Source organism: Passer montanus, unplaced genomic scaffold (genome assembly GCF_014805655.1).
Source record: "Passer montanus isolate IOZ18808 unplaced genomic scaffold, ASM1480565v1 scaffold27, whole genome shotgun sequence".
Taxonomy (NCBI): Eukaryota; Metazoa; Chordata; class Aves; order Passeriformes; family Passeridae; genus Passer; species Passer montanus.
In genome coordinates, this window is record NW_024367372.1 from 8,662,648 (window position 1) to 8,690,068 (window position 27,421).

Here is a 27,421-nt window from a genome sequence, read left to right on the forward strand (position 1 = left end):
TAATGAGGAAAGGTTCACACTATTTTCTGACATTCTGGGAGTAGAAGGACATGTTCAGAATTACCAGCAATCATAGCAGTCAGTAACATGACCTTAGTGTTTCAGACTGGTTTGGAGTTCAGGGGAAGGAGGTGGAAGGACATCTTTCATTTCCCAGTTCTGAAGACCACACTCAGACTGTGGAACCACCAGAGGGCACATGAGAGTACTGTTAGTTGGATGTACTGTGCAAATAAATGTTTATTGCAGAATAAAACAACCTGATTATTGTGGTTCTGTACTGTGCCAAGATTTCATTTCAAAGAGACTTCCTGCTGTACCTTTCTGGGGAATGAGATAGTACTTTTGGGACTGAAGCTAATTGTTAGTTTTCAGAAGGTTTCAGTTTTCCACGACATTTCAGTGGCTACTTCCTCTGTGCTAGTCACTGTTTATTTGTAAATAAAAACATACAATTTCAGACAAAAGTGCAGAGAGTGATGCAGCTAAATAGTGAGGGTGGGGGATTTATGCCAAATAGATATTTTGCTTTCCTGCATGTAAATGTTATTCTCCATCCATGGCTGATGGTCTGTAACTGAAAATAGAGATCTCATTATCACAAATTATTACTAAAACATAGTCAAATTTTAGTATTTATCAAGCTTTATGAAAGGGAAGAATCTTTCTTCATTCATTTAATCAAGTGGCTGATTTCCAAAAGAGCATTAAAAAAGCGCTTAATGTGTATTTTGTGTCATCTTTTAATTGGCAATAACTTCCTGAAAATTAGTCAGGTATTATTTAAGAAGAAAATCATTCTTCTGGGGTTCATAGCTGATTTTTTTCTGAATGCTAATGACAAAAGAATTAATGATCAGAATTGCTTTCTGTTTCCTTTAGCCACTGCTCATCCATATCACTTCTAATGTACAAGAAGTAATGTACAGACAACGTTAAGATAGTTCATGTAGCTGTCCTGCTACTTAAAATTTCATTTTATGAAATTTGTGAATGAAACCATGGTAAAAATTTATAATAATTTGTTCCATCTTTGTAAAAACAGATGCCAAAATCTGTTTTGGAGCATCCATATAGACGTGTCTCATTCAGAGACTTTTTATTTCAGTACTAAGTGTGGCGGGTGGTGTGTAACAAGAAAAAAGCAGCACTTGTCCTTGTTGGGATTGGTTAAATGAATCTTATTTTAACTTTTATATTACTACAGGTATCTAAAATAAGTATCTCAAATCCAGTTTTGTTATCTCTTTCTGGTCAGTTTAAGTTAAAGAAGTCCCTGCTGTGTGTGTGTGTGAGATAGGGAATTATGGCAGCAGGAATTCTTTCAGCAGAATGTCTAAATTAAGAACTTCCATAGCCACTTTTTTCCCCTCTCCTCTGATTACTGAACCTGACTAAGCCTGGTCCATCCCTATGAGGAACACTGAGATCTGTTTGATCCTTAGGCAGTTTTAAGTGCTGCCCAGTGCCCCTTACAGCTGCCTCCCATCCACACCTCTGGATGGGTGTGCATTTTGCCCAAAGGGAAGCATCCCCCATGGTAGCATCTGGTTCACAGATTTGCAAGATTAGTGACTGAGCCCTGCAATATGACATGCATAGTTTCAGGGCAGATAGAGGCTGTTTCACTTGATTCAAAACGTTGTTGGCTTTCAGGACCCAGTCCAGGAAAGTGCTTTGAATCTGATCTTACTCCTATCAAATTCAGTGGCAGAATTCCTGCTGACATCAGTGTTGCTGTGTTGAGCCTGTTAATAGGCCTTTTGATGTTAGGAAGACTACCAGTGCATTTAGCTAATATATTTAAGTGCTTTCCTGGATAGGGGCCATGGCAAATTGTAAAGAATTATATAGTTTGGGAGTATTTGTGTTCAATTCTTAATTTATGTCAGTCCATACCAATTTGTTCATTATGAGGAGGGAAAAGACATAAGATGTCATTAATTTTGCTGTTGTGGGTGTATATGTAAGCATTAGAAAATTGATGACAATTTTTGCCTTTTCTTTTATTAGTTAGGACTAGAAGTATAGGCTGTTAAAAAAAAAAAAAAAAACAAACCAAAAGGACTGAAGAAAACCCCACTGAACACATTTTCCATGTAGAAAGATGTAGGAAAAAAATCTTCAAAATAGCATTGATTCAACATTTGTAATAGCCTAACTTAGCAGCTTCAGAGAAGGATGCATCCAGAACTTTCTTATACTCCCTCAATTTTGTTAATTTAGAATTTTCTGTTGTTTACTTTGGTGTGCAAGTGTGTAATGTTTAGTGGATATAAAGTTCATTGTGTGTGCTTCACATTCAAGTACAGGTTCCTACGAAATGCAGCGTGTGCTGTGTGTAGAAAACACACTATTGTAGGTTAGTAACAAAGAGTTTGTATTCCAGGACAATTATTCCAGTCCTTGTGGAAGTTGAGGTTGTGTTGTGCATCTGATCAGACAATGTACTTAGGAACATAAAAAAAGCAGTATTATTATTAAGAGATACTTCTCAAATCCTGCTTTTCTGATCTTTTTGCAGTAAAAGTGTCTCATTTCCCTCTTCAGCACCTTTTTTTTTTTTGTGTGTTCTTTCATAGACAAAGGAAAACATGCTGGCTAATGGTAAACTTGATGATTATAATGATGATGAAGAGAATGAAGACCTAATGTGGAGGTTGCCCAAGGAAGAAACAGACTTTGAAGATGATTTTCTGGAGTATGATCAGGAGCATATCAAATTCATTGATAATATGTTAATGGGATCAGGGGCGTTTGTGAAGAAAATTTCACTCTCACACTTTTCAACCACTGATTCAAACTATGAATGGAAAGCACCCAAAAAGTCATCCATGGGTAATGTTCAGTGTTCATCAGATTTTGATGATTTTGACTATAGCTCTTGGGATGCTATGTGCTATCTGGATCCTAGCAAGGCTGTTGAAGAGGATGATTTTGTAGTGGGCTTCTGGAATCCGTCAGAAGAAAACTGTGGTGTTGATGCAGGAAAACAGTCAATCTCCTATGACTTGCATACAGAGCAGTGTATTGCTGACAAGAGCATTGCAGACTGTGTGGAAGCCCTGCTGGGCTGCTATCTGACCAGCTGTGGTGAAAGAGCTGCTCAGCTTTTCCTGTGTTCATTGGGGCTGAAGGTGCTCCCTGTAATTAAAAAGACTGATTGGGAAGACACTCTGTGTGCTACCAGAGAGAACTGTAATAGTGAGCAGAAAAGTCTTTCACCAAATTCTGTTGCTGCTTCTGTAGTTAATTCAGAGCCTTCTCTGTGTAAAGACCTGGAGTATGGCTGTTTGAAGATTCCACCAAGGTGTATGTTTGATCACCCAGATGCTGAAAAAACCCTAAATCACCTTATTTCTGGTTTTGAAAACTTTGAGAAGAAAATAAATTACAGTTTTAAGAACAAGGCTTATCTTCTTCAGGCATTTACTCATGCCTCTTACCATTATAATACCATTACTGGTAAGTTGTTTTCAAAAAGCTCTATGGTTTTTTCTCCATATTGCAAAAGCAAGAGAAGTAGTATCTTGTGTTCCCATGTATAGACTTTTTTTAGACATCACATGTTACAATAGTCTTGGAATACAGTGTCTTAAAAATAGTATTTTGCTCACTGTTTAGAGGGGGATGCTTGTTCAATTTGTATCTCAGTGATTATTTATATTTTGACTTGATGCAGATAAAGTATATTTACTGAGGCCTCATAAAGCTTCAAGAAACAGCATCAGTGATAAATGTACTATCACTTGCTGTGTATGACTGACATTAGATCCTCATTTAATGGAAATAAGTTCTTGTAGAACTCTGGAAAATTGCCATGTACTTCAGGAAATAGCAGTAATATTTTCCAAATATATTTAGCAAATTTGTTCCGTAATTGAATCCCGAGAATGTTACACTTAGTACTTCTGAAGATGAACTGTAGTCTAGAGCTTTTATTAGCTGAATAATCTGTAGGAGTGCAGAATGTGGAGACTTCCTTTGAAGCTGTGAATTCAGTCTTAATTCTAGGCATTTTATTGAGTAAATATTTGAAGTCAAAGTTTGAAGTAATTGACTAAATCAGACTAAACATTAGTTTCAGATTAACGTTTAATGTTTCTGTACATGATCTCATAAAATATTTTATAGCAGTAGAAATTTGTATTTCTGTGATCTTTAATTGCTTTTGCTTATACTAATTGATGTAATATTTGTTCATTCTAAAACCTGCATGCATTTTCCTACAATTATATGCAATCAAAAGCAAACCATGATAAAATTCAAATCCTATTTGTAATGATTGGCAAATTTCTTTGGAGTCAGCAGTCTGAATTTTTCCCATAGTGAATTGGACCCTTATTCCAAAGAGTGATAAAGCTCTGCTTTCATTAAAGAAATAAGTAATTTTAAATGCTACTACACTGAGAAACAATTCTGACAAAACACAGAAGCACTCCTTTGGTTTTTTGTTTTAGGAGATATTGCCCACATATGTATTTACTTTTTATAAGTATTTCACAAAATGTATTAAAAGTAAATGTCTTCTTTATTTTTAGACATATTTTTAGGCATAATAAATATATATATAGACTTGAGGCATAGTGTCCAGAAACCTTGAGGCATAGTGTCCAGTTAAAATTACATTGTTGAAGCTGTAGGAAAACTTTGATTTCATTTCTGTTTCCCAAGTGAGTCATCTTTGAATAGCTGTTACCTGAAAGTTTTTAAGGCATTGCTAGCAGTTGAGATCTGGCAGTGTCATAGTTTCAGCTGCTATAAAAGCAACTTAGTGCTAGTCAGTTCACTCTCATGGTAACTTCTTCAGTAGTGTGTCTTCTTCCTTCTCAACCTTCCTACCTATATTTGCATTCAAGAGGGTTTTTACTTTTGTTTGTGTTTTAAAAATAGATGTTCTTAGCTCTCTGCTCCCATGGCCCCTGTCAACTGTTAAAAAAGCAAAGGCTTGACAATTTTAATTTCCAGTTTAAAAGACATATCCTAAAAAGGGATCTTTATTAAAGATCTTAATATGTGGCAGATCAGAACAAAAACTCAGTTTTTGTATTCCCCTGTTCTTAATACATTGGTTTTTATATTAATTGGTTTTACATTTTAATTATTTTTTTAATTTTAACTGTTACAGTGTTCAGCCTGCTGGCAGAATCTCTTAAATTTACTTTTTGATGTTTCTCAGCACGTGAAGATCTTGAGTAAAAACATTAATTGATTATAAAAACAGCTGTTTTTCTAGCCTACCAAATTAATGTTTTGTTTGAAATTGGCTTTATTTTTAGATATAGCTCCTACTTTTCCTGATTTTTTTTTTTTAGTATTTCATTAGGAATCTCTTTAAACACAAGGATATTTCTTTTAAAAAACAGATTGTCTTCTCTGACCATTGGTTAGTTTGTGGAATTTACATGGCACTGTACCAAACTTCTTATCCAGAAAGCCTGGAAAAAATGTGTGTGTTAAACTTAATTGTGGTGTTGTACATTCTTTTATTTCCAATGCTTTAAGATTGCTACCAGCGCTTAGAATTCCTGGGAGATGCAATTTTGGACTACCTCATAACCAAGCACCTTTATGAAGACCCACGGCAACACTCTCCAGGAGTTCTTACTGACCTACGATCTGCTCTAGTCAATAATACCATTTTTGCATCATTAGCTGTAAAGTATGACTACCACAAGTACTTCAAAGCTGTCTCTCCTGAACTGTTTCATGTTATTGATGACTTTGTGCAGTTTCAAATGGAAAAGAATGAAATGCAAGGAATGGATTCTGAGGTTAGTGGAAGTAGAAGAAATATGTTCAGTATCTGATTTGAAGCATGTCACTGGATTTCTTAACATTTTTGTAATGTTTGATGCATACAGCAGCCAAACAAGCAGGCTCCCAGTAGTAAAAGGATGTAATCTGCAAAGTAAAATGCAGTCATCAGAAAGTATAAAATCCATTAGAATTTACAGCAATTAATGAATTTGAAAGCCATTTGCCTCTAGGTTTTTCTGTGGCACTTGATTTTAGTTGTTGTTTTGCTCTTGGGTTGTTAGAACAGTGTGGGGCACACACTTAGCTTGTTGCTTTCACCAGCTGATAGGAAGCAGTACTACAACATCAAATTGTGGTGAAGGGTTGCTAAATCATGTAGTGCTGACTCAGGGTAGGGTATTTGTACAACACCATGAACAAAGCTACCTTGGCACAATGCTGGGATTATTAAATGTAGTACACTGAAAAGAGATTTCTGCTGTTTTTCTTATGATTTCTGCTGGAGGAAATGTTACTACACTGTACTCAAGTATGTATGACATGCTCCTAAAGGCATTCTGCTAGCCAGGGAAACATTATATGCATTTTTCAAGTAAGTCACTTAAAAAATAGTTGCACTAAAGACCTGCAAACATAGGTCATATTTTGTGCTGTGCATGAAAACTGATGATAATAAACTTCTATTTTTGGGAGAATAGGGTAAAAGTAATTCATTTACATAAGCTGGTTAGGAAATCTGTGAGAACAAGGATCCTGTGAGTCAAGTTCTAATCAGGATCTGGAAGATAAGGGACTACTCATTATCCTTCTTTAAAGTATTACCCAGTAGATATCTATAATAATTTGTCTTATGAAAAACTGACCAATCTTTTAAAAATTGTTCTGTCTGACAACATGCCAGCACTAAATAAGCATGTTATTTTTGTATTTATTAGGTTTTTTCCCTGATAGACAATTTAAAACTTAAGGAATCAAAATATTTCAGTCACATATGTGTTTACAGACCTTGGACTCTGTTGCAAAGTGAAAACCATGTTTTAAGGGAAAAATTCATTAAACATTGAATAAGAAACATGCCACTCAAGTTTAGATAATATAAATTACTTTACATTAGAAGATTAAACTCTTATCTGTCTTGTTTCCTCCACAATATGAGTGAAAAGCTAGGAACTTATTTTCAGAGCTTACTGTGTTTTTTGCTTTGTTCAGTTTTTGCAAGTATGGAAAAAGAAACTTTCACCAAAGTTGCAACCAAATTGTGTGATAGCTGTTTCAAATAAAATCCTTGTTTCACTCTCCCTACGCCTGCTCCCTATCTTGGTCTGGCACTGAATTACTGAAACTCTTATTTCATCGTTTAATGTAAGAGTCTTTGTTTCTGCAGTTCATGCCAGCTAGACTGGTTTCCATGTGTATCTCCACGTCATCTGCTTTTCTGTTCTTTCAAATCTCACTCATGAAACATCTGTCCCTTGCCTTACAGCTCTTAGTTTCTCTCTTCTTCTGTTATTTCAGTATCATGCAAAAGTGCTTCAGTTCACACTGGTATGAAGTGCCCTATTCAAAATAGTTGGACTTGGTTTTTAACATCAAAATTCCCGTTTGTATTGCTGTATGCGTCAGGTCTGACTACTTGTTTGATTTATTTCAGGTAGAAATATTGGGTGGAACACATTTATGAAGTATTATAGTCACTCTTAAGAGAACTGAATTGGATTTTAAGCCCCAAACGGAGTGAGAGTGTAACTGCTGGGGGAGAAGACTGATAGAAACTTATTTCTCTTCAGGCAGAGTAGCATAATGGTCAAAAACTTTATTTTCAAGTTACTTTATTTGGAGTTAGGCAAATGTATATTACATGTGTTTAAAGTATTTTAGTAAAGGATTAGATTAGCTCAAGACCTTTAAGACTTACACTGAAAGTTTATCTTTGAGAATAATAATTTTTGTTTATAATGAGAATAGATTATTTTCTTAAATTGGTAACATAGAAGAAAACACTGCCTGCTGCATTAAACACCTAAATATATCTTTTAGTTCAGTCTGGTGGTGGTGTTTTTCAGTTATTAATGTCTTTTTTACTAGTGCTTGTTTCATGCTTATCTTCAGGGGTAAATAAGGTAAGGAGAGGTACATGCAACTTTCATCCAGAGACTGGACTTAAAGAGGTTTTGAAAGTCTCTTTGGGAGATAGATAATGTGTGAACTCTTCCTTTGTTATGAGTAGCTTTCTAGTATTAACTGATGGAAGTCTGGTTCTAATTGGGAAGAAGAGACCCATGATGAAATCCTACAAAATTATCACAGAAGGAATTCACAGAGTATGAAAGTGTCCTGTACACGATGGTGTTTGGGATTTTTTTTCCATATTTGAAAAATGATACAACCAGCAGCTTGGTTTCCATGGGGAATAAAACAACAGTTTTGCTGTGGAAGATTTTCAATTGGAAACTTAAAGATGGCATCACAGGATATAGGAGAGCTTACATTTCTGAATATCATTGTTTTACTGTAAGTGAAGCAATCATTTCTCTCTTTTCCCTTCCCCTTTTCTCTCCTGCCCACCCTTGTCTTTTTTTTAATTGCCCACAGCTCAGAAGATCTGAAGAAGATGAAGAAAAAGAGGAAGACATTGAAGTACCAAAGGCCATGGGGGATATATTTGAGTCCCTTGCTGGTGCCATTTATATGGATAGTGGAATGTCTTTGGAAATGGTTTGGCAAGTGTACTATCCAATGATGAGGCCACTAATAGGTATTGCCAGCTTCCAGAAAATTACCAATGGTTTAATGCCATCTGCTGTGAAAAGAACAAAGCTAATTTTTGTTTTTCACTTTTTTTTCCAAATAGAAAAATTTTCTGCTAATGTGCCCCGATCCCCAGTGCGAGAGCTGCTGGAAATGGAGCCAGAGACAGCCAAATTTAGGTAAGAATATGCTTTCTTCCATACACAGTGACAGAAAGTGTTTCTAAACTGTGCTTCATGAACTACAGAGAATTTTTAAATGTCACAAAGTACTTGTAATTTCTTTTGCACTAAGCAGCCAACCTAATCATCACATGCACTGTTCTTTTTTTTTTTCTTGCATAGCTTTCTGAGAAATATAATGATTTCTGTTTAATTTTACTGCTTTAACTACTGTAGAAAAAAGAATGTAGGTCTCTTATCTCACATTACCTTGCCTTGGCAGTAAGTAATTCTTGTGTATATTTTTGCAGTCCTGCAGAAAGAACTTACGATGGGAAGGTCAGAGTTACAGTGGAAGTTGTAGGAAAGGGAAAGTTTAAAGGTGTTGGCAGAAGCTACAGGATTGCCAAATCTGCAGCTGCGAGAAGAGCACTACGAAGCCTCAAAGCAAATCAACCTCAGGTCCCAAACAGCTGAGACTCCTCTTAAAAATAAATGAAATGGGGAAAAAATAACATACAAATAAAGCAAATTTTTAAAAGTTGACGTTGAGAGGAACAAATTGGAAGACAGAATTTAAAGTTTGTTTGATAACAGAATAGATAACAAAACATTTAACATGTATAAAATTTTCGAACTAATTGTAGTTATAGTTTTTTGCGCAAACACAATCTTGTCTTCTTTCCTCACTTCTGCTTTGTTTAATCACGAGAGTGCTTTAATGATGACATTAGCAAGTGTTCAGAATAATTGTTGTCAGGTCTTTTTGGTTTACTTTTCTTGTCAGTACAGCTTTGCTTAGTATTAGAAGGCCAGGGAGCTTATGCCTAATGCAGTTGCTAGATTTATATATATAGTAATCTTGGAATTTTTCAATCTGTGCACTAGTGCCAGTCATAAAGCAGTTGATAAACTGTACTGGATGATTGGGTATAAGAAAGATTAAGTGTGCCAGTATTCTCCTTTTTATTTTCCTTTTTTTTTTCTCTCCATGTCATCTTTTTACATTAAGATGGCATTCCCAATCATTATTGCACTTATTTGTTAGGGACAGATTTTAATTGAAATGGCTGGCATACTGGTAGAGTGAAACTTCGGTTTCCTTATGCCACACAGTCTTGCATAAAAAAAGGTTCTTGCCTTAAAAATAAATAAACCCTCATTAATAATCTTTAATTTCTGATCTTTTTTGGAACAAACTGTTTTACATTCCCTTCATTTTCTTATGCATTTTACAATGATACAGCTCTATATTTACAGTACAACTCATTACTATAGCTGTGACTTATTACAGGATTATAATAGAAATTATATTCATATATATGTAATTAGGTTATTTTTAACAATTCTGAGGAGGTGGTTAGTCTACAGTTTTTTTAATACCATAAACAAAATATGGTCTTTGGCTAAAATTCCAATTTTACACAAACCTGCAAGCTAGATAGTTCCAATACTGGAAACAGCAACAAATAATTGCACAGTGCAAACTGTCACTAACAAAACAACCTTAGACATATCACACCTAAGATATGCTGCAGATTTTATAGTCAATTGGTTACGTATTTAACAAACAGAGCACCTTTACACTTAGAGATATTTCCACGTAAATTTCTTACTGTACTTTTCAGAATTGCATGCATATTTCATCTACCAAAGCTGTGCTGTTAAATAACATGAAAGTTGATGTTTGAGATATAACTGCCGTACTTTTGATACATCTGTGATTTAGGTCCTTAATTTAGAGAAACTAGCTCATTGATGTTTTGGTCTACTGGGAGCGTGGGGGGAAATCATATTTGTATTTTTTAGGCTTTGCCTATACTTCTTTAATTAGATTTTTGTAGGCACTCTTCACTTAAATACCTCAGTTCTTTTTTTCTCTTCTTTTCCTTTTTATTTTTGCATGCATTGGGTTTTTTTCTGTTTTGGTGCTATGTTTATATATTATGCTTGAAATTTTAATTTTTTGCACTGTAACTATAATACCTCTTAATTTACCTTTTAAAAAAAGCTGTGGGTCTTGTATTCCCACCAGTATCAGTAGAGGTTTGCTGCAATTTTGCCCTGTTAATTATGCTTGAAGTTTGAGAAAGCAGAGCAAGGTGTTTTAACATTTTCCAGCACAATAGTTTGAACTTGATGCTGTGTCTTATGAACTAAATTACAAACAAATACTGTATTTCCTGCTTTTAAACCCTATTCCTTTCCTCACAAATGCACACTAAAACAAAACAAAAACTGTCAGCTCTTGCTTTCTTAACAAAAAAATAAAGTGAATGCCTTAGTGACAAGGGGCAGACATTAAGCTTTTCTGAAATACAGTTTTCAAAAGTTCGTATATTTGCTATCTCAGTCACTTTTCAGTCTGTGAAAAGGACTGTTTTTGTATTTGAAAGCTGCTTGTTGTAGGAGTCAAACCAAGAATTAAAATACTAGCTTATAAAAAAGTCTAGTATTTGGTACTTCAGTCAGGAGGTGTAAGAACAGCTAGTATATTATATAGTGATATGGAACAATAAAAACATGCAGTCCGAATTCTCAAATGTAAATTGCTTTGTGTTAGCTGTTTATAAAAGGTCACTGATTTAAGCTATAGCTTGCTCTTTGTAGTAGGACTGAATTTTCTTAGTGAAAGTACATGATTACTCATGTCAACAATTCTGTGTTTCTGGCCAGACATCAATCAGCAGATTAAATCAGACCATCTAGAAAGTCTTAAGTAGTTTTAGTTGCATTATGAAAAGCTAAAATTTCAGTTATTCTTTGAATGCCTAAAATTCTTACTGATTGTTACAAGGTTATAGATTCTCAGGGGTTTCGGGTAGTTGTTAGCAGTGAAGTGGTTATGGAGTGTTTGGGTGCAGACAAAATCAGCTGAACCTACTCTGTGTTTCAGAACAGTTTAATGATCACTTTGTTACTAGATAAAGCGTATGAATTGGACATCTGAAATGTGTAGTGGCTGACTATAAAGTAGTTTCTGCTGCTGATGCATTTTTAAATGTGTTTTAAATGCCGCGATTTTTTCCAGTGTGACCTCATTGAAATACTTTTTATCTTTTGAGGCAGAAAATCCATATTAGTTTCCATGTTACACATCTGTGTGTTTTACCCTACAGTTGATATGATTTTGATACTGGACAGTGTACGCTATTAAAGACCTAAATCTGATCATTTGAAGGTTGGGATAGAAATCACTTGACATGCTATAAGCACAAGTGTAAGCGGACTGTTGCAGCCCATCTTCAAAAGCAGCCACACAGGCTCATCATAAATGGTGTGGGGGTTAATTGGCATGAACCTTGGGGTTTTTTATCCAAGTCCTGTTATACTGTACTTTAAACAGTCCTCCTAACTATGCTGCGTTTTTATTTTTATGGCTTTTTTTTTGCGCTGTTCTGTTCATGTAGCACAAATAAGCATTGCACTTGGTACCATGCTTTACCTCATTTCAAGGAAAAAATGCTTAACAGAGAGGAAAAATGTGGTTTGGCCTTGCTGCTGTTCTGATTTAATGACTTTGAAAAAGATAGTTTTTAATGCCTGCAATGTGTCATTTACTTGCACAACTTAAATAGGTCATTTGTAACGTCTGTGGCATTTTTACTGTACGTGGAAAAAATACAACAAAGATGTGCAACAACTCTTGATTGTATTTTAAAGCTATTATTTTTCTACTGCATCATTTTACTGTTATGTGAAGTAATTAAAATTAGAATGACCTCTGACTGACACTCCAGTAATTATCTCTGAACAAACCAACATTTTACACATATAATGTAATTTTTGGGAGAAGACAGGCCCTAGTAATTTGGTCAACCTCAACTAAATCTGTCCAGTCTGAATATTGAGTGCTCAGTAGCGACTTCTGAAGTGTTTGTTCAGCTTGATGCTGCTAAAGTCCATACAAAAAAAAAAAAGCCTACTATTTTTAAGTCTCATTACACAGTAGTATGTTGCAACTGCCAAGTACAGAACTTGAACAAGAACCAGTTTCAGTGCCGGGGAGGAATATAGTGGTGGCCCAGGGATGAGGTGCTGGATCCTCAGCTGGTGCAAATTGATGTTGTATCATTTTAGTCAATGGAACTGCATTCATTTACATATCTGAAGATCTTGTGCTTGTATGTATGTTTCAGTTTCATTTTTCCTCCTTGTGAGCAGATACAGAACCATCTACTGGAAAATGTGGGGGGTTTATGTTACTGCATATGACAAAACATATGCTGCATATTCTATGCATTTATCTGTACAGAAAATGAACTCTTTGTATCCCAGTCACAGCAGCACACACAGTCCAAAAATGACAAATAGCATTGTGGTCTGCTGTGATACTGCACTTGACTCTGACAGTATTCTGGGTTTGTTTTGGATGGGGTTCCCCATGAACGCATTCTCATGGAAATCTCTTGTATTTTTTATATGAATGAAGCAAGAAGCATTTTGATTTTTTGGTACTTAATTACTGACATTGATCTTTTTTCAATTGCTCTAATATTCAAGAAGTTAATTTCTTTACTTTCATATTAGATTTTAAACTTTAAACACTACAGTTCATGACCATCAAATGTAATCTAAATATCAGCTGTAACTCAATATGAATTATGTTAGCAAATATCTAGAGGTCATTGTAGTATACTCCACTAGCAGTTAAAATTAACTTCTATCAAAGCTAACTAAAATTCTTGAAAATAAATTTCATCCAATAAAATCCTTGGGGTTTTCCCTCTTTTATTTGAATGGCAACCACAGACTACTTTAATTGCTTTGTAGATGCACTCAGAATTTACTGCAGCAGCAAGTTAGGGAGAAAAATGTTTGTGAACAATAATTGGAAATTGCAGGCATTTTTATTGTAAATAGTGTGACTGAAAAGATGGTTAAAATCAAGTAGAAAGAATAACAAATATAATTTGATGGACAATAAAATATTTACCATCACATGCTGCAGCTGTCTTTAAGGGACATAAAATGTAATTCATTCATACTGTAATCATGCTGCAGAAGTTTGCAATCTGCACCTTATGGATCACAATTACCTTTAATAGTTTTTTGTAATAATTGTAGCTGAGTATATCTCCAATAAAGTTATGGTCTGTTCACCTTGTATTGTTGTTTTGCTTTTTTTAAAAGTCCTGTTAATATCTCCATAAATCTTCCTGAGTTTACAAAAAAATTGCTGTTCAGTCTAAATTTTAGAAAAATGTGAAAACATTTGTGAAAACAATATTTCTTCACCTTGTTTAAAGACAAGTCTGCTTGTCTCCTTCCTCTGATGAATGAACTGTCTTCAGAGCTATGTGAAGACTCTTAAGGGACACTCAGGTTAAAAATGATGGTGTATGTGCTACGATTTGATCTCTGTGTTGACCATTATACCTGCAAAATGTCTGCTGGAGCTGGGAGGCCCCAGAGCACAAGGGTTCTGGAACTCAGGTTTGCATGACTGGCACATGTTTTAAAAATAATATGTTAGTATGAGCTAATAGTCTCAGCATTAATAATGTCAATTTCATTATTTTTCTGTTGGTTTCTGTTAGTATTTTGCTTATCCTGAATATTGGCGGTGTGTTTGTAGAATGTTCTGACTGGCACAGTAGTGTCATGTATCTTTTATGGAGACAAGTCAGACCTGCCAGACAAAGATAAGGAGTCTTCCTGAAAACTTCACAATGTAGCAGTCACTTGTTTGGCATCTGCAGTGAGCATCTTTTACTGCATATTTTGTTTTAAGTTATAGAGAAAAGCCTGCTAGGCTTCTGGTAGGCATGGAGATAGCTTTTTCTGGATTTGGAAAAGGTGCCTTTAAGGGCCAGGCCCTTCAGGCTCCAGTGTGTGGGCTTGTAATGATGACAACACAGCCCCCACCTCCCCAGTTCTAGTGAGTCAAAGCAGAAAACTTCCCCCCAGGTTTTCTGCAGGAAAATTGGTCTGAAAATAATAATACTAAAAATTGGTTGAGGATGTCATTATATCCTGTTAATTGTGGCAAAACTGGCCACAATTTTTCATGGGGTGGTGGTGAGGTGAGGGATGGCCTTCTCAGCTGGGGTCTGCAAGGTGAGTAGTACTGTGAAGCAGATGGAGTTCTCCAGAAAGTCACGGTATAAGATCAGTAGAGGTTCTGCTTCAAAGACATTTTTTGTCTGAAGACTTGCTTAGTATTGTTTCCAGTCCTGTGTCCAAGACATTTAGGAAGTTGGCAAGCACAGGGCCAAGGATGGAGCCCCGTGGAGCCCAACTAGTGACAGGTCCCCAGTCTGATGTCAACCCTTTCTACCTGACATGTGGGCCAGTTGCTCACCCATCCCATGATGTGTTTATCCAGCTGTGTGCTGGACATTTTGTCCAGAAGAACTCTTTCAAGAGACAGTATCAAAAGCTTTACTGAAATCCAAAACACCTACTGGCTTTCCTGTATCAACCACCTGGGTTACATTTTCATAAAAAGAAATCAGGTTTGGTAAGCAGGACTTTCCCTTCATGGAGCTGTGCTGGCTGTGACCAGTGAGTGACTGTGTTGCCTTTCAGGAGTGTTTTAATACCTCCCTGAATAATCTCCATAACTTTTCCAGGCACTGGAGTGAGACTGACAGGCCTGTAGTTTCCAGAGTCCTCCTTGGCCTTCTGGAAAATGAGGACAGCATGCACCAGCTTCCAGTCAGCTGGGACCTCCCTGGATTCCCAAGACTGCTTAAAAAAATATCAAACAGAAGTTTTGCGATGACATCAGCCAGCCCTTTGAGGAATCTTAGGTGAATCCCATCAGGCCCCATAGATTTATAGGGATCCAGTTGGATCAGCAGATCCCACACAAATTCAGGATTGACTGGGGTTTGATCATTCTCACCGTCATTGTCCTCCAGCTCAGGGCACCTGAGACCCCCTCAGTCCATCACTAATGCTGAAGACAGGTAAGGAATGCATTAAACATCTCTGCCTTGTTCCTGTCCGTTTGTGAGGTGTCCATCCTCATCCTGGAATGGGCTGGTATTGTTTCTATACTGCCTCTTGCCATATTTGAAAAAACTTTGTCCCCCATATGTCTGGCAGCTTCAACTCCAGCTGAGCTTTGACCAGAGGGATTCTCTCCCTCCAGTGGTGAGCAGCATCTCTGTGTTTCTCTATGTCACCTTCCACTGGGTATTGTATGTTCTTGGGCCATTAGGAGGTGATGTTTAAAAAATGACCAGCACTGATGAACCCCAGCACCTGCAAAGATATTGTCCCAGGAGATTTTACTTACTAGTAATGTGAGCATCCTCAAGTCCAAAGTTGAGGTTTTGCTGGTACTTTTCCTCATGTCACCAGAGATTTCAAACTTGATCACTTTGTGGTCACCAACCTCCACTTGGCTTACTGATCCTCTCTGCTGACAAGCAGCAAATCAAGAGAGCGTCTTTCTGAGTTGGCTCACTTAGGACCTGTTTCAGAAAGTCATCCAGGTTTTTTAGGAATCTTCTGGCCTGGGTTTTACCAGCTGTGTGATGCTACCAATTGATTCCTGGCAAGTTGAAGTTCCTGTAAGGATGATGGTGACACTTGAAAGTGACACTTTGTTCCTCAGAGAATAATTTGTCATTGCTGTCATGCTGGCTGGGGGGTCCATTAGAGACTCCCACAGTGACATCCACATAATTTGTTTGCTTCTTGATTCTTACCCAGAGGTTCTCAACTGTGCCATTGCCAGCTGTGATCTCCATACATTCTACTATCCCTTCTATTATCTGCAGTACCACTGCCTGCCTCTTCTGCCCTGCCTGTCCCTCCTGAAGAGCCTGGAACCCTCCAACAGGGCATTCCAGTCACAGGACTCATCCCACCAGATTTCTCTCATGCCAATGATGTCTGACCTCTGAGACTAGCCAAAGCCTTCAGCTCCTCATTTGCTCCTCATGGTGTGTGCATTAGTGTAGAAACATTTCAGGTGTGGTGCAGTTTAGCCAATGCCTGATTAAGCACATTGAAGATCCCATTAGTGCTCCTTTCCTCAAGTTCTGGCAAATCATCCCATCGCTCATCACTGCTGAGCCTGGTTTTGCCCCTTTCCCCCTTCAATGCTAGTTTGAAGCTCTGCTTTGTCCTTCTGACAATCCTCAGTGCTCACCTCATAGGAATTGAAGAGAACACACCTATCTGTGGAAGATACAGGTACTGGTTTCTCATCTCCTTATTACAAGAAAAAATGTGTTTCATAATTGCATCAGTTGAATTATGGTGCATTTGGTTAGCTGTTATTACACTCAAGTAAAATCATACCCAAAAAAGGAGTTTGAAGACTGAGGGGAGTAAGTTTTGGTCAATGCTTGTCTGAGAAGAGGCAGTAACAAAGCTAATCATAACTCCAAATCCAGAAACACAGAGGAGTGGGTTTGGTGTATATATGGGCTTCCCTTAACTCTGCTGCCAGAGTCCAGGTGCAGGATCTGTTCCTTAGAGGAAATCTCCATGTCAGTGGACACAGGCAGTACTGACATGTAAGCACGTTTTATTTTTCTCATAGCAGTGATTAGGCCTTTCCTTATTGTAGAATGTGAACAATAATTTCATTTTGGTGAGTAAAATAACCAAGAACTTTCCCAGTTTTATGGAAACAGTATCATTTACTTTGCTGCTTAACCATCTCCACTTACCTGGCTTATACTATATTTTTAACATTACTTTTTATGTGTATTTTATTGGAAGTCTCATGCTAGCTTTTAAATTGAAGTAATTTTCTTCTGTTAGCTTGAAAATTTCCTGTAGTTCTGAGTTCCTGTCTGGCTCTCACTGAAGTCACTGGGAAGACATCCACTTGGGGTCTGTAACTTGTGTGCATTTGAATTAAACACAAAAGTCCTTCAGACATGATAAGTGTAAATTCCAGATGTCAAGGAGAAAAGGTGAGAAACACTGGGATGTGCAAAGGCAGCCTCTGCTGTTCTGCTTCTGTTTTTTCAGGCTTTTCAATAAAATGTGGCACATTCACTAGCTGCCTGCTTCTGAGATAACCCAGTCTCTTCTCCCAAGTAACAAGTGACAGAACTAGAGGATGTGGCCTTGAGTTGTGCAGGTTGTTGGATATTACGAAAAAATTCTTTACAGAAAGAGTGGTCAGGCACTGGAACAGGTTGCTCAGGGAACTGGTAGAATCACAATCCCTGCAAGTGTTAAAAGGCATGTGGATGTGGCACTTGGGGACATGGTTTTGTGGTGAACACAGTGGTCCTGGGTTAATGGCTGGACTTGATCTTAGAGATAATTTTTACCCTAAACAACTCAATTACTCTGTGATGATTCCAACATGCCCTCTGCAGACAGCATTGGGGCTAACTCCCACCCATTTCTCTGCTGTCAGTGGAGCTGCAGGGCACCATTTGGTTTTCCTGCCCTGAGATCACCCTCTCAAAATGAGGTGAGTTGAATGAGAGAGAGGCCCCTTCCTCCCTAACCTTGGGATGGCACTCAGCTGATGACATGGATCTCACACAGTAGCCTGAAGCTGGAAATGTTCTTCCAGGGAAAGTGATGGAACAAAGAGAAGATTTCATCAGAGTGCAGAATGGCCAGGGAATCAATCACCTGTTACTCCAGGATCACTCTCATCTCTTTACAAGGTGAGGATGTTCCTCTCTCCTTTACAGCCACTTGGCCTGAAGAAGGGGAGATGAACTGCTGCAGCTGTTCCAGCATTTGTAATAAACTGGTGCTAAGTTGCAGATTTACCTAACTGAGGCACTGAATTCCATGAGGGGACTGCAGGATCACCAGTCCAGTCCTCAACTGTATATTCCTTTAAAAAAGTGGTTATCACAGAAGTACTTGAGTGGCACTTTTCACACCACTTTTAGGGTAAGGCTTTTACCTTAGCTTCTCATCTACACAGCAACATCAAGAGAAGAGCAGAGCTATTGGTGGTGTTGACTGTCTCATTACCATCATTAGAAAAAATGTCTTGTTAAGCACATACATCTGCTTCCATGTTCTTATACTACAGCCACTTAGATCAGTTTTTACTTTTGTGTATTCATTCTCCAGTCACCATCTGACTTTAGAAAAAACCTGTCTAAAGTGTCTGAATGGAACCCTCCCTGATTTCAGTAGAGCCCCAGGAGCTTGATGGTTAAGATTAGAGAGTCATAGTTTGGAATGAAAGGGATCTTAAAGTGTAGTTTCACCTTGCCCCACAATGGTCAGGAGCACCTTCCAATAGCCCAGTTTGCTCAAAGCCCCATCCAGGCTGGCCTTCAACACTTCCAGGGACTAGGCACCCACAACTTCTCTGCCTATTCCAAGATCTGCCCTATCCTCACACAACTATACCAATTTATGCTATTTTGCAGTACCAATTTCAAGTTAAGAAATTATTACTTTCAGGGTGATTCTAGCTGGAATGGCAGGGCATTATGTCCCTGCCAGCAACACTCACCACCTTTTTCCCAGCTTTACATAGTACATGTGCTCTAGGTAAAAGAGAGCTCATTATACAAACAAGCATGGCACAGGCAGCTGGACTCCCTCTCTGGCCAACTGGCTGCTGTGCAGGGCTGGGCCAGCAAAGACCTCGTGTAGAACAAGGGCAAATGTTCCTGGGACTCTTCCTCAACAATGGTGTTGAAATTGCTCATGGTGGAGATGGGAAGGGATCTGTGGAAGATTCAGTAACCATTTTTTGCTAGACCAAATGCCTTTGCTGGGCTTTAAAAAGTTTCTCTTTCTGTGGAATCTGTCAGCTAGGAGGGTTCCTGCATGGAGCACTGAATATACTGCCTGCCACAGAGGGTTGAATTCCCAAAGAATTCCCCTCTTCTGAGCAGGTACAGCAAGGCAGAGAAAGGCAAGTGAGACCTTCCCCATCCACCTTGCAGGGCTGAATCAAACACACATCCTTGTGCATGCACATTGAGAGGGAAATCCTTATTTTACTCAACATTCAATAGCAAGCTGTTGAATTTCGCGTAAAATAGCCATACAGCAAGCTTTGTGGAAGGTTTCTTGTAAAGTGATGTTGGTTTATTGGCAGGTTAGCTGAGGTGAAGGGTTACTTAATGCAGCAGCTGGATAAATCACAGCAGAGCCTTATGGCACATGGGCTGTAGGAACTAAACTAGATGTGAGTACATGGTCTATGCTAGATATACAGCAGCTGCTTTTTTGTAGGATACACTGTGTTGTGTGTCAAGAAATCCCAGAAACTGCAATCACTGAGGCCAGGAGCAATGGGGGACCTGCATAAACACCTGAAATGTATCAACAAATAGAGAAAGGTGCAGACTGAAAATATGCTGGAAGAAATGCCAAGATTCAGAGACAGTTCAAATATACAGAGGAAAGGAAACAGACCTGGGCAACCCAGCAGATAAATAACACCCCCAGAAAGGGGTGAGCATTGTAGGGAAGAGCTGGGCAGTGGTGGAAACAGGCAGAACCAGAGTCGTCTAGCAGGCAGGAGTAAATCCATTGGTGGTGATTTTCAGTTTTAAGTTTCTCACTTGATTTCCTTGTAAAGCTAAATCTAACTATTCAGAAGTTGATTCCTTGCCTTGATCAAGGAGGGTTAGAGAAGGTCCTGAATGAGGGTGAGCTGGAGAGATTTGGGGCTGACATGAGGGTACATGAGACTGCTTTGGCAATTATGGTAGGTATGAACAGATGAAGCTGCAGTTGAAGCCAGCTGAGGAGCACAAACATTTTTCATCGGAGTAGGTAGCATCAGTCTTTGACAGGCAACTTCTAACTGGTAAACAACCTAGCAAAGATCCATGCATTTCCTGATCTGTTCTAATATTGCATTATTTTTGCTCAATTTCATCCAGTTGCCCACCACAGAGACATCTATCATGTGCTCCCATTTTCCTGTGGTTGCCTAGAAACACAGCTGGGGTTATCTCTCGGGGATCTCTGCATTTCATGTGGTGATACTGAGACAGAGCCTTCAAACTTCCAGCTCAACCCCCTCACCAGCCAGAGCTGCACCTGAGGGAGCTCATCCCTGTCCATGACCCACGGCTTGAGGGTTGGAGCTGAAGGCTGGCCCTACAGTGGTGGTAGGGTTGCTTACCAGTGATGGCTAGGGCAAGAATGCCCCGAACTGTGCTGAGTTCTGCCACAGCTGCCTGTGCACCTCCCTCACCTGCAACTGTGATCATGCCTTTTATACGATGCTCCTGAGACCCGGGTGTAATTTTCTCTGCTCCCCGTCCCCAGCCATCATCTCTCTCTGTCAGTGCTTGTAATGACTGTGCACAATGTGCACAATTCCTCTGCTGCCCTAACCCCCATCCCACCCCAGAGGCAGCTGTATTTCCACAGTGAATGAAGCAATTCCTGTATGGAAGATTTTAAAGTGCTTTGGGACCCTTTGGGAGAGAAGGTGCAACAGTACAAGAACAAGATATTATTAAAACAGGAATCTGTGTAATAGGTGATAAATTTTGATACTGTATGTTTAATATAATATGACGGTTGTAAATCCAGTGAATTACCATAGGTATTTGCTGTGCTGTGTGTTTATGAATTGTTTGGGCAGGTGTTTTTCAAGTCCCAGTTTTTCACACAAAACGTGAGTTATAGGACAGTTTAATAATATTCCTTACTAGACTCCAATATGCTACAATTAGCTGCAGAAATGTTATCACTTGATGGTTGAGCTTGGTGGCTGATTAAGTTCATGTATAAGAAAGTAAATGAAAAAAGCAGCAGACAGAAAAAGAGACCTCCATAAGTAAACTTTTAGATCTGCCTTTGATCTCTTACAAGCAAATATCTTTTAAAACTGCAGAAATCAATATTTTCAGTGTTGTTCAACCTATATTTTACATGTGCTGTCACATAAGTTAGAAGCAGACTATTTTGATTGCAATAATGAAATAGTTCTCTAAAAGTTTATATTCAATAGTTAAACTATTTATATTTATTGATGTGAAGGGATATCTGTGCTGCACATGTTACTTGAATCAAACCTTGTAGTATAGCTTTTAAATCAGATCTAAAATAATGTAATTCGGGATTACATACAGTCAGAATTTCTTATTTTTATTTTTTACTGACTTCCACATAAAAAGACTTATAAGAACTTGAAAAATTTTTCCAATCTCTGAAGAAGAGAGGAGTGCTCTGTTTCACTCTTCCATCTGCTTTTGTACCATGAACTAAATCTCAGTCTGAACTGTTGTTATGCCAAGCAGCACAGTACGAAACTATTGAAAGGTAGGGTTGAGGAGAGCTTTGGAGACTGAAGAGCATCATCTCCATCGCTGTAGGATTTTGTGAGTGTAAGCCAGGCTGTCATTAGTTTTAGAACGCCCTTTGCTGGTGTTCTTTGGAGTGTGGAGCCCTTTGCTTGCTAAGTAGGTGTTTTCAGCTCCTGAGGGGCTGATGTGACTTACACACCTCCATGGCCATTGCTGGCACCTTCCAGACGAGCGAGGCTCATGGCTGGGTGTCGGAGGTTCTGCTGTTCTGCTGCTCCAGCTGATGTCCAGGGTGGCTGAAAGTCCTGGTCATCACTGCCCACCTCTCCAAGTCCCATCCCACCATGGCTCAAGCCCTCCTGAGCGCCCAGGAGCCGAGCACCACAGCAGTCAGGCCCGTGGCTGAGTGACACTGGATCTCACTAGCGTGATGCTACAAGCTGGTAGCCGGGATGGAGTCTTGCTTACACATTTTCTTTCCCCTTCACTAGCGTAAGGAAGGCGCCTGCAGCCCGCCCCCTCCCCACACCGTGCCTTGTGTATGTGTAAAAGCTGCCCTTGGCCCCAGATGATATGTTTGCATTTCATAATTGATGCTGAACTCAACTTGAGGCAGATACGAAAGGACGATTTTTTAAACAGATGTTGCAGGTCACTTGTAAGTTATTTGTCAAATAAGTTTCAGAGCACAAGCCGCTGCTTTTGCCATTGTAACCAAAGGCGTCTGCTGCTCAGCAGCAGTAATTACAAAGCCAGGGCAACGCAGGGAAAATTCATCTTATTTAAAAGTGTTTTAGTGTCACCAAACAGCTTGCTATGCCATTAAGTGAGTTTTGCTAGACACATTCAAGTTGAGGATTTTAATTTGTTTGAAGTATTCTCTAAAACAGAATTATGTTGGAGTTTACATAAAATGAGAGAATGACATGAAAAGTTTTAACTTAAGCAGCAAAATATAAAGGCTAATCTTATTTAAAAGTAATATGTGTGTCTTGATTGAGTGCCCAGATACACTCAACTGGGACATTTTAGTGGAATCGGTTCTAAGCTGTTACACTGAGTTATACAGAGTAGGTTTTCCTGAGCTCACATTGCCAGACCTGAAATACTCTTGTGGCTGCATTTAATAAAGAAACGAAAGTCTTGGGTAAGGGGATATGATTTTTTATGACAGAAGGAATGCAAATAACTTTTAGTCTCATTGCCTAGACCGGGTTTGGTCTGATTTGATGGAGTTTAATAATGACTTATAACCTGTGCTGACAATGTGCAGACCCGCACAACGTCATTTAACTCATTTATTCTGCTTGCTGTAAAAACAAAGAGATGGCAAATAAATATATGGAAAGTTCATTGTTTGTCAGAGGGCCCAAGCCAAAAGTTTTCAGTGACCTTTTAAAATATGGTCCCAGGCTAGTACTAAAATGTCTGTCACTCAGCGCACACACTTGCACAATTTGGCCTTTTAACCCGTGCATCTTGTTTTTCTCTCTTTCAACTGGTTGTATGAATTTCAAATCAGCTGCAGCTATTTAAGTTTTTGCATTGGAGGATTACTGTAAATTGCAGTCTGACAATTACAATGTACAGCGCACAGGAGAGTTATTAATGGATAGGCCTACTGATGGCCTTTCAGCGCTGACGAGGGCCTGGTGTTCCTCAGCCGTAATTAGATCCAGTGGTCGGGGCCCGCGCGGATGAGGCGGAGGAGGGGGTCGGCCGGGCAGCGCCGCTTTATCAGAGGAAGATATCAATTGATCAGAGATAGTTACTATCGGCAACGTCTAAATCTCTAATTCACCTTCTTCTTAATGACTTGTATTGGCTTAAGAAGCTAAGTCATTTGACAGCACGGAGCTCGGCTGACAAAGCTGTGCAGGTGGTTTTAATAGAGGATTTCTGTTGCTTGAGATTTCACTAAAGACGGAGCAACAGTTCAACAGACACAACAGAGGCCAGTAAAAACCCTGGTCTGCTGCTCTGCTCTCTGATGGTACCAGTGGGGCTCAGGCTGCGCTGAACCACCACTCCCATTTACACGGCACTTTTTCCCTTTGCAGACCTGAACAAGGGCTTTCTCTGAGGTCTCAGTATTTATTTTAAGGAATGAATCCTATGTGGGCATAAATTATATGTGACAAATGAAAACCCTTTGGAGGGGAATTTATTTATTTATTTATTATTGCCCTATGAAAATTTTTTCCATAATGTTCCTGGAAAATGAAATATACTTTTAGGACAAAGAGAGAGTCCTATGCCCAGGAAAAAACCAACAAGCTTTGTAAAAGCTGAAGACACCAGTTGTTTGCCATTGGTAAACTGAATGCAAACCAAGTGCTTAGATTAGACATAGCTTCATGAACCAAAATGTCAGCTTTTTAATGAAGTAACCCAAGAAGCAATGGTTTTGTGCTTAGATTATCACAGTGTAAATCCAATAAGGGATGGGCACCTAACACCCCAAGGCGCTGCTGATCCAGCCCTGTTCCTCTCTAGAAGGATTACAACCACCTGCTGGGAAGTTTTCCATGCAGTAAAGCTGGTAGCCAAACTGATATTCACAGTATGTCCCAGAGAGTTTTTAGTATTATTATTTGGATGATGTATACACATGGGAAATACAGGTTTGATTCTGTTAAGGCTCTTTTTGGGGGTAAACATTTGTTTAAAATCTTGTTCCAATCTCTTAACACATATTGAAGTAAAATCTAATTGAGTAGGTCACTGGCATAGGCACAACTTTCTGTTGTTCTTGAGGGAGGGCTCAACAGAAAAGCACATCTGTGGGACTGCATTGTAGCCTTGAGTGGAAGCATAATTACAGGCACAAAGCCTGCTATTTTAAGCTCCTCTGGAACTAGCAAAACGGATGGGCATTTCTTCTGATTTCACCAGCAGGTTCGTGACCTCATTCTCAATACCACTTCTAGATTCATGTCATGGTTTCTACTTGTGAGTCACTGTACTTCCAATGAACTTGCAACTCAACTCTGTAAGCTATGGCTTTGCAGCTCCTAGGCTGAGGACTGCTGGCCTGAAGTGTTAAGAATAAATACTCCGTGCACCTGTAGAGTGCTGTTGTCTCAAGATCTTTAAGTTCTTTCAAAACTTGCTAATTATGGTTTATAAGGCTCTGAGTGTTCTATCAGAGTAGAAAACAAAGGCAGGGGAAAATAAGTAACTCTCCCAAAAGCAATAGATTGTTAAATGGTTTGTTAAGTAATTTGCCCAGCCTAGTTTATAGACTGTGCTAGAGCATGGATTAAAATCCTGATCCTTTGATACTGATGGTGAAAGTCACAGAATCACAAAATTATTTAGGTTGGAAAAGACCTCCCAGATGATGAAGTTCAATCTTTGACTGGTCACCTCCCTGCCAACTAGACCACAGCACTAAATGCCATGTCCAGTCATTTCTTGAACACCTCCAGGGATGGTGATTCCACCACTTCCTGGACAGCCGAATACACAACTCCTTCAGAGAACAAATTCTTCCTGATATCTAAACCTCCTATGGTTTGAGACTATATTCTCTTGTCCTGTCACTTGCTGTCTGGGAAAAGGCACCAATCCCCACCTGGATAGAAGCTCTTTTCATGTAGTCGTAGAAAGTAGCAGGGTCCTTTCTAAGCCTCATTTCCTCCAATCTAAACACCTCCAGCTCCCTAGCTGCTCCTCACAGGATTTGTGTTCTGGACTCTTCTCCAGCTCTGCTGCCCTCAATGCTCCAGCCCCTCAATGTCTTTCTTGTCATGAGGGACCCAGAACTGAACACAGGATTTGAGATGTGGCCTCACCAGTGCTGAGCACAGAGGGGCAATCCCTGCCCTGGTCCTGCTGGCCACACTATTGCTGACACAGGCCAGGATGGCACTGGCCTTCTTGGCCACCTGGGCACAGCTGGCTCATGTTCAGCTGCTGTCACCAGCACTCCCAAGTCCTTCTGCACCAGGCAGCTTTCCAGCCACTCTGTCCCCAGGCTGTGGCACTGCCTGGGATTTTTGTGGCCAAATGCAGCAAGTGGCCTTGAACTGTTGGGCTGAGTCCATAGGTCCATCAGACCCATTGGCTCCAGTGTGCTCAGGAGCTCACTAGCAGTTTCTTTTGCTTTAGGTAAGAATAGTATCCAGAAGCCCAAGTCTCCGATAATCACACATAATTACAAACTTTTGTCATTAAAATGAGAGCTGTCATTTTGAAGCTGATTGACAGAGATAGCTGGGGTGTCAGTGTCATCCTGAATTTGACATGGATGTAACAGAAGAAAGCTAACTGGAGAATGGTGCTGAGGTGGAGGGCTGCTGCTTTTCTGTACCGTGCAGAAAAACAAAATAATGGTGAGAGCACTTGTCTTCAACCCAAAATGTTCCTATTCTGCCATGAACAATGAGGGATGCCCAACAAGCACTTTTTGGGACAAGTGTGTAGGGGAGCTCTTTGTTATAATAAATTGTTTTATTTTAGAATTGCCTATGCTTATGCCCTTAGACTTCTGGTTTTTGTGTTTGAAGTTACATGGTGAAGGGAAAATTTCTTCACTCATTTTTAGAGTAATCCCTACAGTGAAAAGCTATTACTGACATCTTTGGATGCTCTTATTTAGTCACAAACTACTGGCAATGGTGAGGGCAATTAGCAGCGTGGTTCTTCAAGATGCCAGCACATACAGAAAGGTGTTTTCCTCCTGTCATGTGCCTTGTGTCATCTGCCAGCTACTGGTGCTGGGACAGGCCTGTATCTCCACCACATTGTCTACAACTGCCTGTGAAACAGACAAAAATGAAACTTCTCGTTGAGGAAGAGTCTGGTACCAAGAATCAAGCACAACCTGTTCTCTTGCTGTAAGTCTGTTTTTTTATTATTTTTTAAATTTTTATTATTTAATTTTTGTTCAAGTATGGGTTGGAATATTTCAATTTATTTTACTCTCCTGTGTTGAGGGACTTGGTGAAAGAATTGTTAGGGAGCTAAAGAGCAAATCTTGATCACTCAAACCTTAAAGGTGACAATTTTGGCATGTTTTGAGGGCTTGAAGCAGGGGAGCCGCATTCTTTGCTCATGTTAAATGGGGAACCTCTGCTGACTCAGTCAAGCTCTGTTGTTTATGCAGACAAGATAGGGCCCAGTGGTTTGCTCTGTAATGGTTTCCATAAGAGACAACTCGGCTCACTCCCAGTATTCTGTGTGGTGTGAATAATTGCAATCTGTTAGCAATTTTGAGCAAGGCTGTTAGCACCATGAGCTGATCAGCTGAGTTTTGCAGAGACGTCGCTGAGCTGTTCTGTCTCTCACAGCCACCTTGCTCATCTCTTCCTACAGGGCAGTGTCATGTGGGAGCTGCTGGTATTGGTACCTCTTCCCCGTTTTGTTTGCCAGTCATGATTGTGCCCATCATGCAACACTTCAATTCAAACATGCCTGTTCTGTTCAATGGCTTTGAAGGTAGTTGCTCTCTTCCTTCATGCCCATGAGCTGTTGACATTGTGATGAGCTGGTCACAAGAGGGTACATGATTGGTGACCTAATTCTATCATGGTGCCCATGAACCATGATCAAAATATGATTTTTTCTGTGCATTGA

At 39.2% G+C, this 27,421-nt stretch overlaps 1 protein-coding gene across 6 annotated transcripts in view; it reads left to right on the top strand.

The window, feature by feature from the left end:
• DICER1 (dicer 1, ribonuclease III) overlaps positions 1-13,776 on the top strand; it is a 66,472-nt gene extending 52,696 nt beyond the window's left edge. For 5 of the 6 annotated variants that reach the window (XM_039712486.1, XM_039712490.1, XM_039712489.1 and 2 more), the window contains 5 exons: positions 2,583-3,465; positions 5,506-5,774; positions 8,353-8,515; positions 8,612-8,687; positions 8,981-9,184. In XM_039712486.1, coding sequence (XP_039568420.1) covers positions 2,583-3,465; positions 5,506-5,774; positions 8,353-8,515; positions 8,612-8,687; positions 8,981-9,146 — 1,557 coding nt within the window. In that variant the 3' untranslated portion in view covers positions 9,147-9,184. Of the gene's footprint in view, positions 1-2,582; positions 3,466-5,505; positions 5,775-8,352; positions 8,516-8,611; positions 8,688-8,980 lie in introns of all 6 variants that reach the window. The other variant, XM_039712488.1, reaches the window with a different exon arrangement.
• The last annotated feature ends 13,645 nt before the right edge of the window (positions 13,777-27,421 follow it).